General features: G+C 46.1%; 1 protein-coding gene across 10 annotated transcripts in view; it reads left to right on the forward strand.

The window, feature by feature from the left end:
* RAB11FIP3 (RAB11 family interacting protein 3) overlaps positions 1 to 12,479 on the forward strand; it is an 86,799-nt gene that overhangs the window by 47,873 nt on the left and 26,447 nt on the right. For 8 of the 10 annotated variants that reach the window (XM_077918437.1, XM_077918432.1, XM_077918434.1 and 5 more), the window contains one exon: positions 7,610 to 7,797. In XM_077918437.1, the coding sequence (XP_077774563.1) occupies positions 7,610 to 7,797 (188 nt within the window). Of the gene's footprint in view, positions 1 to 1,580; positions 1,737 to 1,770; positions 1,878 to 7,609; positions 7,798 to 12,479 lie in introns of those variants that run through there. The other 2 variants (XM_077918439.1, XM_077918440.1) reach the window with 2 other exon arrangements.

Here is a 12,479-nt window from a genome sequence, read left to right on the forward strand (position 1 = left end):
TTACATGGAAGGAGCAAGCTTGTTTTCTCCGGCTCCGGGGGATGGGACTCAAACCAGTGGCTTCAAGATACAGTGGTACCTCGGGTTACAGATGCTTCAGGTTACAGACGCTTCAGGTTACAGACTCTGCTAACCCAGAAATATTACCTCGGGTTAAGAACTTTGCTTCAGGTTGAGAACAGAAATCGTGCAGCAGTGGCGCGGCAGCAGCAGCAGGAGGCCCCTTTAGCTAAAGTGGTGTTTCAGGTTAAGAACAGTTTCAGGTTAAGAACAGACCTCCGGTACGAATTAAATTCTTAACCCGAGGTACCACTGTACAAGAAAGGAGATTCCGACTAAACACCAGGAAGAACTTTTTGACAGTAAGAGCTGTTGGACAGTGGAACAGACTCCCTCAAGAGGTGGTGGACTCTCCTTCCTTGGAGGTTTTTAAGGAGAGGTTGGATGACCATCTATCATGCATGCTTGAGTTGAGATTCCTGCATTGCAGGGGGTTGGACTAGATGACCCCTGGGGTCCCTTTCCAACTCTGCAATTCTATGATCCAGGCAAGCAAGAAGCATTATCAGAGTTCAATTACAAAGTCTAGCCAGGCAAAAATACTCAAGGAGGGTATGAAGTAAGGCTGGAGAGAGACCTGGTGGGGAGCAGATGGAGAAGCCCCCAAGCCTGAGGTTCCCTATTCTTGACCTGTATTATCTACAGACTGGCTTCCCATTATTTAAAGCCACCAAAGTCTTGTACATGGCCATCACCATCACTTCCTGCAGCAGTGAATCCCACAGTTACACCCGATGGCATAGAAATCCTTCCATTTTTCTATCCCTAATCCCTTGGCAAGGGACGTGGCTGGCGCTGTGGGTTAAACCACAGAGCCTAGGACTTGCCGATCAGAAGGTCGGTGGTTCGAATCCCCACGACGGGGTGAGCTCCTGTTGCTCGGTCCCTGCTCCTGCCAACCTAGCAGTTCGAAAGCACGTCAAAGTGCAAGTAGATAAATAGGTACCGCTCCAGTGGGAAGGTAAACGGCGTTTCCGTGCGCGGCTCTGGTTTGCCAGAAGTGGCTTAGTCACACTGGCCACATGACCCGGAAGCTGTACACTAGCTCCCTCGGCCAATAAAGCGAGAAGAGCGCCGCAGCCCCAGAGTCAGCCACGACTGGACCTAATGGTCAGGGGTCCCTTTACCTTTAATCCCTTGGCAATCGGTCTTTTTGGGTGACACCCCCCTCCTTTTCGTATAGGGAGAGAGAAATGTTCGTGAGCTAGAAAAGGGTGTTTTCCTTGGACACAAGTTTAAAACTTAGCTGTCTTTGTCCAAAGGTGGCTGAGGTCTGCATTTAGTTGCAAGAATTGAGCCTTCCCAGTGAAACACTGACAGGGAAATGGGGGTGGGCTGGCGGGGGGGGGGGGATTAGCATGCAGGCTGTTATCTGGGGAGTTCAAGAACAAAAGGAACTCTGTTGAGAGAGCTGAGGCCAGTTTGTTCAAACCAGCCCAGTTTGTACTTCCTGATCGCTTCTTGCCTCCTCCCCAACCCCAGCAGAAAGCCAGGAGGTGTGTGTGCTTCTAAGTAAGCGTATCCAGAGTTGGACTTTCGCTTTTCAGAGTAGGAACTTTGCCTGCCTTCAGGTAAAAGATTATCCCTCGGCTTTAAGAGGAAAGCGGTGCCAATCTGAGGTGCTAACATGGTCCAGATTCCGGTCCTCTCTGGAATGCTCTAGCTCAGCCCCTCAGGTGGGTTTCGAGGCAGTTGAGCCTGTGTCGGGAGGGGTACTTGCCTGTCCATCTGTCCGCCCATAACACTTCGGTATCAGTAGGGAGCCTTACCTAGTCAGCGTTTTCCCTGAGCCTGCTAAGACGTGGCGTTCTCCACCTGTGAGTTTTGTATGTGTGTGTGCGTGTTTTAAAAGAAGGGTGTACTACTGTGGTGGTTTGTTCTCTCCCAGTATCGGTGAGCTCATCCAGGAAGGAAAAGGGTTTGGATCTATTGAGCAACAGAGAAACCGGTTCTGTGGGGAGGCTGGGGAGCAGGGAGGTCAGCACAAGCAACCGATGTAAATCATTTCTTCGAATGGTTACAGAATTAATGCACTGTGGATCCTGCGGGGTTTGGGAAATAGAGGAAGGTGCTTGCATAAAATATTCCGTTCAGCAATCAACAAAGGGTGTTTTTTTAAAAAAATAATTTTTATTTGATTTTACAGGTGTAGAGTTTTAACAATACAAAATACATATCCATAGAGATTGTTCTGAATCTCTAGACTTCCACCTTCCCCTCCATGAATCCTGCTACTGTGTAAACCTTTTCAACTGCATATTATTTCGTCATCCAAATTTTATGTGTCTCCAGTTTATCCATAGAATCTTCTACATTACAAGTGTTATTGCAATCCTGCTAGTGTTTTCATCTGCTTACAGTGCAAGTAAATTATAATTTCGCCCCATTCTTTATTGAAGTTTTGTTCAGCAGTAGTTTGCACCTTACAGCTCTACAGTCCTCAGAAGTTTGAGGTGGCAGCGGCCAGGGAGAGGGCATTCTCTGCGGCCTTCCCTAAGCTGAGGGATCCCCTCCTCGCATCTGGCACTTTCATTATGTTGTTTTCGTTGTGTACCTCTTACCTACAACATCTGATCTCTCTCTCTACCTATATAGGACCCACCGTATTCTCTTGGCTGTAGTTTTGTTTGCACTGCTTTTAATACTGTAATTTTTTAATTGGTGTACCCCACCCTGGGAACTCACGGTGAAGGTGTGCATATGAAATCTCCTCCTTCATTTGATTACTCTGCAAGCGTTAAGTGCAGACGTTTCCAGTATCCATAAGAAAGTTGTTTTTTTATATATGCTTCCCCCACTCTTTCCCTTGCTAACACCAATCCTTTGGCTGTTCTTCCCAGAGACTCTGGGGTCCTTTTCCATTAGGGATGGAGATCTTTTCAGAGCTAGTGGTAATGATGTTCCCTGAAGCCAATTCCACGTGCTGTTAAGGTTGGGGTGTGTATGGAAAGAATAGGCTTATAGGGAACATCGGAAGCTGCCTTATACTGAGCCAAACCACTGGTTCATCTAGCTCAGTATTGTCAACACTGGCTGGCAGAGGCTCCATGAGGTTTCAGGTGGTGGACAGTCCCAGCCCTACCTGGAGATGGTGGGGATTGAACCTGGGACCTTCTGCATCTATAACAGCTGCTCTAGCACTGAGCTACAAACACATGTTTAAGCATCTGTATGTGGCTTGCAGGATAGCCACCCCCGGTCTACACACTGACCTGCAGCTGTTTAAGGTTTCAGGCATGGATCTCTCTTAGCCCCACCTAGAGATGCCAGAGATTGAACCTGCATGAAGAACAGGTGCTCTTAGACTAAGATGGGGCTCTACAGTACTTTAGGATGTGTGAGCAAACATAACAGGCCAGGATACCGGACCTGATCTATTGCATTGAATGGAACCTGTGGTGTAACTGGGGCGGGCATCCTTGATAGCTGCTCTTAAGCTTGTCCACAATGCGATAAAAAATACGTTCAGTGATTGTGAATATAACTTTTTGTAACTACAGTGTGGTGTTGTTTGTTTCCTCGCAATCTGTGGTGAAGATTCAGGTAGGTAGCCAGCCGTGTTGGTCTGATGCAGTCGAAATAAATAAAAAAATAAGAAAATGGTCCAGTAGCACCTTAAAGACCAACTAAGTTTGTTCTGGGTATAAGCTTTCATGTGCATGCACACTTCTTCAGATTCCTTTTCTTATCAACGTCACAAAGAAACTTGTAGCTGAAGAAGTGTGCATGCACATGAAAGCTTATACCCAGAACAAACTTAGTTGGTCTCTCAGGTGCTACTGGACAATTTTCTTTAATGTTTTCACCATAGGTTGAAATAATAATAAAAAAAGACTGGCTGACAGAAGGGGCGAAAAACCTCTGCTATAATGTTAGCAGGTTGTTTTTGCAGAGAATGCAAGAGTTACTACTGTATTTGATATTACCATGAACGCAAAGTGTACAGACCTGGAGTGAGCCTTTATCTTATTTTTTACTGTTTATATGTGTTTTTGTTTTCAAGACTCCGTTTGCCACTTCTTTCTCCCCCCTCCCTTTCAAATTGAGTATTTGTTCAACGTTGCATGGGCAGTTCACAGAAAAGATTTATCTGTAGAATGTGCTGAGGTCAGGCCTGCTGGTAACACAAAAAACAAACTTCCTTAGCTGAGGAATCTGCAAAGGTCTTTCAGCAGCTGCCCTGGAAACCAGCTGCCCTTCCTGAGGCTGTAAAATGGGGGCGAGGTGCAGGCGGGGAAGTGGATCCCCCCCCCCAAAAGGTGACAGTTTACCTTTTTTTTTTTTTGCTCTTGCTGCAGCAGCAGCAGTTTTTTTTTGGAGGCTTTGCTTTTTGGTAAATGGATATCTAGGTTAGGAATGTGAGCCTGTCTCCCTGGCATCTTGGCTGGGGGTTTAATATTTAATTGGAGGGAAGGAAACAGAAATGACCAGGCAAGGCTATATCTGCTGTTGCTCCAAAGCAGTGGCTGAAACTTAGAACTCTCTCTACTTTGCCTATTGAGGAGTGGAAGCCGCTCAGTGGTGCAATGCACACAAACACTGGTGTATACCTGCGACTTTAAACCAGCTTTTGCCAACCTGGTGCCCTCCAGATATTTGGACTACAACTCCCACCAACCTCAGCCACTTAGTTCCCCTTTTTCTGCCCCATGGAGGGGACCAAGAAACAGTCACCCACGCCTTTGTCAAATGAAAGCCGAGCTACTGCGTTCCTCCCTCTGTGGGGCTGCCCTTGAATGTGGGGCTGCAAACGGATGAATGTATTGATTAGAGCAGGCATCCCCAACCTTCAGCCCTCCAGATGTTTTGGACTACAATTCCCACCATCCCTGACCACTGGTCCTGTTAGCTAGGGATCATAGGAGTTGTAGGCCGAGGGCCGCAGGTTGGGGATGCCTGGATTAGAGTATTGAACTGGAACTGGGAAAACCTACCTCAGCCTTCTGACTAGTATCTTGGCCCTCCAGATGTTTTGAGACTACAATTCCCATCATCCCTGACCACTGGTCCTGCTAGCTAGGGATCGTGGGAGTTGTAGGCCAAGAACATCTGGAGGGCTGAGGTTGAGGAAGCCTGGAACCTGTCCTATCCCTCAGGGAGGTCATGAGGGAAAAACAAAGAGAACCTTTACCGTAAGTTCTGTGAAAGAAAGGGTTGATATAAGACTAACATCTAAAAAAACCAGGAGCATTGACAAGAGCTATCAGTTTTGAACTGGCTTTGCGGGGGGACGGGGGCTATGGTTAAGCAAGCTGGCAGAGGGTTTCAATTCTTTAAAAAAATAGTTTAATGTTACTGTGTTAAGGGGACTGTGATCAGTTTTCACACTTCAGCTCAAGGCTTCAGGATCATATGCTGAAAATCTAGAGAGAAATACAATTCTGGAGTGATCCTCTGTTTACCTGTCTCATGTGTGCCTTTGGCATTTAAGCGAGTGACATGAAAGCTTGCAAAATCTTGCTGCTAAGCACATGGTGTCTCCTTTGCTAACCTTTCTCGATACAGAACTTTGCAGTGTTTTTGAAAAAGCTCCTCTGAACTTGATATGGGTGTGTATTTATTTGTTTTCCCCTAGTGTGCAAATTTAATAGTCAAGAGTCAAGATGACCTTCAGGAGTAATTTGCCTGCTTTTGCATTCTCTTTGGAGTAGAAGGGAATAAGCGGTATTCTCCCAGAGATTATTCTGACGTGTGTTCGCCAGAAATAAGTGCCTTAAAAAAAAAAAGGTGTTGTAACACAAATGGATATGTGTAACCTGGATTTGTTGGTTGCTTGTTGAAAGGGTCTGTCCTTAATGGCTCGAAAAACAATACACTCTGAAGGCTTTTGTTTTTATTTACTAGAGCGTTGTACCCAACGTTGCTCAGGAATTCTAAGAAACAATATAAGCAGTGCAGTTTTGAAATGTTGATGATCTTGATTAAAATGGGCATCTAGTTGTATCCAAACATAGATGAAAACCTGCTCTTTGATCTCAGGACCCATTGTGCAGAAATTTGGATAAGATATCTTAACAGGTGTCCAGCTACGCAGCGAACAAACAGCTTTCTAAAATATATAGTGGATTTAGTACATGTCTATCCACCTGTCCTTCTGCTGTGGAACTCAGGGCACTGTTACATTGGGGGTTCCCAGGCTGTGTCTCCCAGGCACTGACCAGATCAGATCTACTTAGCCTGAGTAGATTAGCCGCATCATATGTCTTCTGGATCCTGCCCTGGGACCATTCCTAATGGCAGGACACAGATCGCAAATATTTCAGTTTCCTGCTTCATTTATCTGGTTTAACGCTCTAACATCTGAATCCAGCCTCGTGGTTTGTTTTGATCCAAACAAACCATGTGTGGTAAGCCAAGAACAGACCTTGGTCACACCTCGTGGTTTGTTCATAGTGGAATGTAGACAAATGGTAGGGCTGGCTATAGATACGTCTGTTTACGTTTGTGTTTTAAATGGGAGAAAAAAATATTCTGTGACTCTGAAAACCCAAGGCCTTGTACTGTTAATGATGTTACAAGCCTGGTTGGCAGTGGTGCTTAGTGACCAAGTTCTGAGAGGAAAGGGAGATAGGTGATTGCTTTGAGAATGTTAGGTGGGGCCTGGATCAGGTCAATGCGTTCTGATTGGTCTGGGTGATGGCATACTCTGATTGGCTGGAGGTTCTTGTCAGTTGGGTTTTAACTGTCAGTTGGGAGAAAGACAGTTGAGGAGTTAGAGGGAAAGGAAGGTCTGGTTCTCAGCTGGCCCCCACCTGCCTGTAGTCTTACATACAACCAGCCCAAGGGGTGGCCCTGCTTGTCACCTTCCTCCTAAGTCCGAGGGTTGCCCTTGTAGAACTCAGCAAGGAGGAAGAGGATGGGAACAAACCTAGAACTAGTTGGCTCTGTCTGTCCATGCCTCTGGCTCCCCCTACTGTTGGGCTCCCTGCCTTCCAGCCTACCAGTCCCAACAGGCATTACTTACATTAAGCCAAACAATGGCTTTGCTCCTGGTAGTTGGGGAGGAGCGCAGTGGCCAAAATTTTCTCCCTGTGCACCAGTGCACTTCCTCTTTCATGCTAAGCCATAGTTGGGCTTTGTGTTGCGTGCAGATGAGGCCATTGTAATCGGAGAGTTCATGAAGAAGTATACAACAGAAAGAGTGCATGTGTACCTTCAGTGAAGGAGGTATGTTAAGGCCTTCCTCCTCAAAATGGCCTACTCCATTCAGTACTTCACCCCTCTCTTTTCGTTCCCGCTCCAGGAACATAGGAAGCTGCCCAATACTGAGTCAGATCATTGGTCTGTCTAGCTCAGTATTGACAACACTGACTGGCAGCGGTTCTCCAGAGCTTCAGGAGGAGCCTCTCCCGACCCCACATGGAGGTGCCAGGGATTGAACCTGGAGCCTTCTGCATTCAAAGCAGTTGTTCTACCACTGAGAGAGAGCCCTTCCTCCAGAAAGTGCTTTCTGCTGAAAGAGAACATAGTTGTGATTTGGAGTTGTCATGAGATCTCTCTCTCTCTCTCTCTGTTCTTACGTTGCTTTTTCCCCTCTTCTCTGCAACAGGCAAATGAAGTGACAGACAGTGCGTACATGGGCTCAGAGAGCACCTATAGCGAGTGTGAGACTTTCACGGACGAAGACACCAGCACCCTGGTGCATCACGAGATGCATGATGAAGTAGAAACGGATAGCGCAATCGATTCCACTGTTCACTCGGAGTTCACGGACCCCATCGAGGAGCCTGAGAACGGGTAGGTGCTTTTATCTTGGTGATGGGTAGGACAGCAGGAGCCTCTCCGGGAACGTAAAGCAGAGATTTGGAAGCTTAGTTTCTTGGCAGACCAGCCTTAGGAAGCACAAAACAAAGGGGTAAGTGGCCATTTCTTCCCTCCACAAAATGTAAGGGCTGCATTCATGCATCCCAGTAAGCCATAAAACCATGGTTTACTGTGTGAGAGCCAATCACACCCGTTTCTCTTCTCTCTCTACCAATGCTAGGAAGAAACAGCCCACTATCCCTGGCTTCGCGGTTGTGTCCGTTGCACTGATTGTGGTTGGGTTTGCTCCAAACCAGCTGCAGTGCTAAAACCTATGTTTATTCTTAGCTAAATGATCATAAAAACCTTTTTAAACTTCCAGCCACAGTGATGTGTGTGAGTTCTGCATCTGGCACGGAGAGCCAGGACATGTGAACTGGGCCAAGGGGGGAGCCTTGCTGGATCTGATCAGCAGCCCATCAAGCTAAGCAATCTGTTTCCCGCAGTGGCTAACCAGAAGCCGGCTGTTGTCTCCCGGCGTTGCTTCTTAGCATCTGATATTCAGGGCACACCCGATTCTGGAGGCAGCACAGCCATTGTAACTTGTTGGTAGCCATTAATAGCCTTATCCTCCCTGGATGTGTCTAATCCCCTTTCTAAAGCTATCTAAGCCACTTGCCATCATCACACCTTCATGGCAACCAGTTCCCATGCATTTATATCAGCTGCGTGAAGAAGTACTTCCGTTATTCTGTCTGTTTTTGCCATTGGTCGTGGACCCACAGGTGGCTGAAGGCTGATAGGCTTCTTGTCCCTGGTTTACGGAATTTGCATTTATTTCATTTAAACATTTGTATCAGGTGTCTTTTCTAGATCAGCTCTGCCCAAGGTGGCAAACGGAAAATGAACCATAAAAATACAGTAATCTAATAATAGCACTTTAAAATTTAAAAAGAAAAAAGGCACTATGTTGAGATACAATTCAGGCAGTATAAAAACAGTTTTGAGAGCCTCAACAGAGAAATAGCGTGAACCATTAAAACACTTTCTTAAATGTGGCAACTGAGGAAGTTCTGTCTGGTAGAGGCTGTCCTTGAGCAGGCCTTGCCTCATGTCCCCACCAATCTAATTGGGACCTAAGAGAGCAGGGTTCAAATCTCCACTCAGCCATGAAGCTCATTCGGTGACCTTGGGCCAGGCACCATCTTTGAGACTAACTGACCTTACAGAGTTGCTGTGAGGATGAAAAGGGGAGGAGGAGAAACATGTACACTGTCCCAAGATCCTTGGAAGATAAAGGTAGTAGTACATAAATGCAATAAGTAAGTAAGTAAGTAAGTAAATTTTAAGGGCAGGCCAACTGCGCATGGCCTTAGGCACTGGTCTTAAAGCATAGGCAAAAATGAGGCCTGGAAATGACAGCCTGTGGGTTTCTGGAAGAAATTGTCCTTCTTTCCTGGGGAACAAATGGGGGATCAAACTGGCAACTAGCTGTGTTGCATAGGAGCCAGCTCCTAGGGGCCAAGGTGTCTTTGGACCCCCCAGTAAAATATTTAAAGAAGTAGGGCCCCCCAAAGTTGATGGGCATGGGCATTCAATTGGTGCTGTGCACCATGTCCTGTGATTGATTATGAGGGGCAGGGCTTACCTCCCCCCAGTATTTTATTCAAGTTGGCACCCCTGCTGTGTTGACCTGCAAGGTTCATCTTGTTCAGAGCAAATTCAAAGTTTTGGGGAAGTGCATGCTAATTTCCACCCCTAAAGTTGTGGATATTTTGTGTGTTTTTGAAAAGGCAATCATACAGTCATGCTGGTAACCCCCCCCCCCTTTTTTTTAACTTGACCTGTTCAGTGAAAGAAAAAAGTGCATTCATATATCCACCTGCCACCTTCTCTCAGAAGTGTCCAGAGTGTGATCCAACATGATCATAGCAATCATTCGTCCTGATAAGGCTTGTACAGGGGGGAAGCATCTTGGTGAAGTCAGACCACTGGCCTTCTTGGGCCCGGAATGTCTACGCTGTCAGGAATTGTACCGATGATTTCCTACAAAGTCTGCGCCCTACCACCAGGCTACAAGCCCTGGGCGGGGTTTTGGCTGGCGGTGATTCTCCAGGTTCTCTGGCAGGAGCTGACTGAGGCTGACTTAACTATAGCCCTGTCCGACTAGTTCCCTGCTGGGCATAAGCCACCATATGTATCCATGAGAAGGGAGGACTCTTCAGGTTTTCCATTTTGGGTATCAGGGTGTTGCTGTTTTTTAAGTTGACTTGGGACTTAAGCTGTGCCTTTGCACTAGTTTACGGTTAGGCAAAGCTTCTTTTCCCCACCCCCCAAAAAACCCTGTTCACTTTCTACTTGGAGCACCTGAGGGAGGACTTCCCATATGCCCACAAGGAGCTGGAGAAGGTTCTGATTGTGATCCGGGGCTGAAGGAGTGTTTTTGCTGCTGGAGGCCCTGCAGATTAAGAGGGGGAACTGGGATTAGCCTCCTGCCGCTTTCTTTGCTGAAATGAGCTGGGCTCAGTGGTTGCTAACCCTCAGTCCGTAATCAGCTTCTGAGCTGCGAGGCCACCAAGGGCCTTTTTTTTCCTGGAGAGAATTAGCAAGCATGCCAGCTTGCGTTCGCCCTGCCCGGCCTCCTGGGAGTATGGCTCAGTGCATTGGACTCTCCTGCCTGTAGGTACAAATGCCTTTCTTTGGAGGTGGGTGGGTGGGGTATTTGTCTTTTTAAAAGTGGAGTTGCTGTGTTTGGCCAGGATAGTGGCAGTTCTGTGTGTGTAGCTTTGGAGTGGCTTCTTTACAAGCACTGGAGACGCAAGGTCAAGCGGCCAGCAAATTAACATCAACGCTGCTTTTTACAAAGCATGGTGGAAAATGCCATTCCTGCAAGTCTTATAAAGAGTTATGTGCGGGATTAATTGATGTGCTAGGGTGGAAAAGAAGTTGAAGCTAAAAGTTGAGTGCCGGGGGGGGGGGGGCAGCGTCATATGCTCCTGGGTAGGCATTGTATTGCTCAGCCAAGAATGCTATGTCCTAGGAGGAGGGTTTTTTTGATCCCTGACACATATACATACATACATACATACATACATACATACATACATACATACAATGAGCCTGGACATCCTCCATTTGCTGCAAGAAGCCAGTGGTATGAGGACTAGAAGGAAAAAGAATGGGTGGTGATTTTTCGTTTATTATTATTATTGCCATCATCAATCATTACAGGAACAGATTCCTTTCAAGCCTTTCATTTCCATATTTTGCATTCCAGTGCTTAACAAAGCAAGTCCATCTCCCGACCAGATGGCTCTTCCACAGTCTGCCTTCTCTCCCTTGGATGGAGCGGCACAGTTTATCCATTTCTGCCAGCTCCAGACATTTTAATAACCATTCCCATTCAGCTGAAATTGGTTGACATTTCCATTTTCCAGCTCACACTTAATTTTTGCTGCCATCCTCATGATCCTAACTGATCTATGGGAATGTTGCTCTCAGTCAAAATGGCAGGAATGATTATTATGATGGCTTCTCACGAGAGCCCAGGGCAATTGTCAGTGCAGCAGCATACAATAATATTAGACAATTTTTTATAATAGTGTGTCTTAATTCTTTAGAGCTGCCTTGGAATGTGCCCCCCCCCCACGCTTTTTAGTGTGGACAAACTAAATTATTATTTTTTAAACAACAACAACTCAAAACTTGATGGACGCTCTGTGCCATCTATTTCTAATTTGCTAGTGGTCATTCCTAGAGTATGGCTATATACCTGTTGATAAAAATGCTCCCCTTTCTATGTTACAAACTATAGTTCATCCAGATGGGCACTTCCTTATTTTGTTGACAAGGATCTGAAATATGACATTGGATATAGAAAATATATATGGTCCAAATTTGTACTCTCCTAGAATGTGTTCCCTGAATATTTGAGCTGTTTGACTGATATGACATATGAACAGAAGCAGAAATTGGGCCTTTTGCATAACTGGCCTTGCCTTGATCTTGACAGGGATTTGCCTCCCATAAGATTGGCTTGACCACTTCTCTCTCACTCTTCCTCTCCCTCCCTCCCTCACTGTGGCTTACTAGATTTTAATATCTACTTTCCTCCAATATTTCCTTCCTGCACTGGGGTCTTGATCCCCTCTTCCTTATTTCTGTTTTGCTGGTGGTCAGAAGATCTTCTCCTTGTTGATGTCCAGAGATTTGACTCCCATCTTGCCGCCTTCTGCACATGCACTTCCCTTGTTTTTAGTGCGTTAGGGATCTTTACCAAAATAGGGACACATTCCTCTCCCTTTCCAGAAGCTTACTTACCATGGCCAGTATTTTTGAGCCATCAAAAATGCCTGGCTAAACAGGAATGTTTTAAAATTTCTTCTGAAAGTCAATAATGAGGGAGGGCACTCCACAGATGGGAAACCACCGCTGAAAGGGCCCTGTCACAGGTGAACACCAGCTGTGCAGCAACTGGAAGTGACACCACCAACAGAGTGGTACCGCTGCTGCCAGAGGAGAGGTCACTAGTTCCTTGTGTAGTGTATTTATTTTTACTCTCTTCCTCAAATATCAAAACTAAACCCAAGTTGTGAGCCCAGTTTAGATGACCGATTTCACCGATTTCACTTATTTCTTTTGAAGATTGCTTCCCAGAATTTTGTAATCTTTTCAAA

Source organism: Podarcis muralis, chromosome 14, assembly GCF_964188315.1.
Source record: "Podarcis muralis chromosome 14, rPodMur119.hap1.1, whole genome shotgun sequence".
In the NCBI taxonomy this organism is placed as follows: Eukaryota; Metazoa; Chordata; class Lepidosauria; order Squamata; family Lacertidae; genus Podarcis; species Podarcis muralis.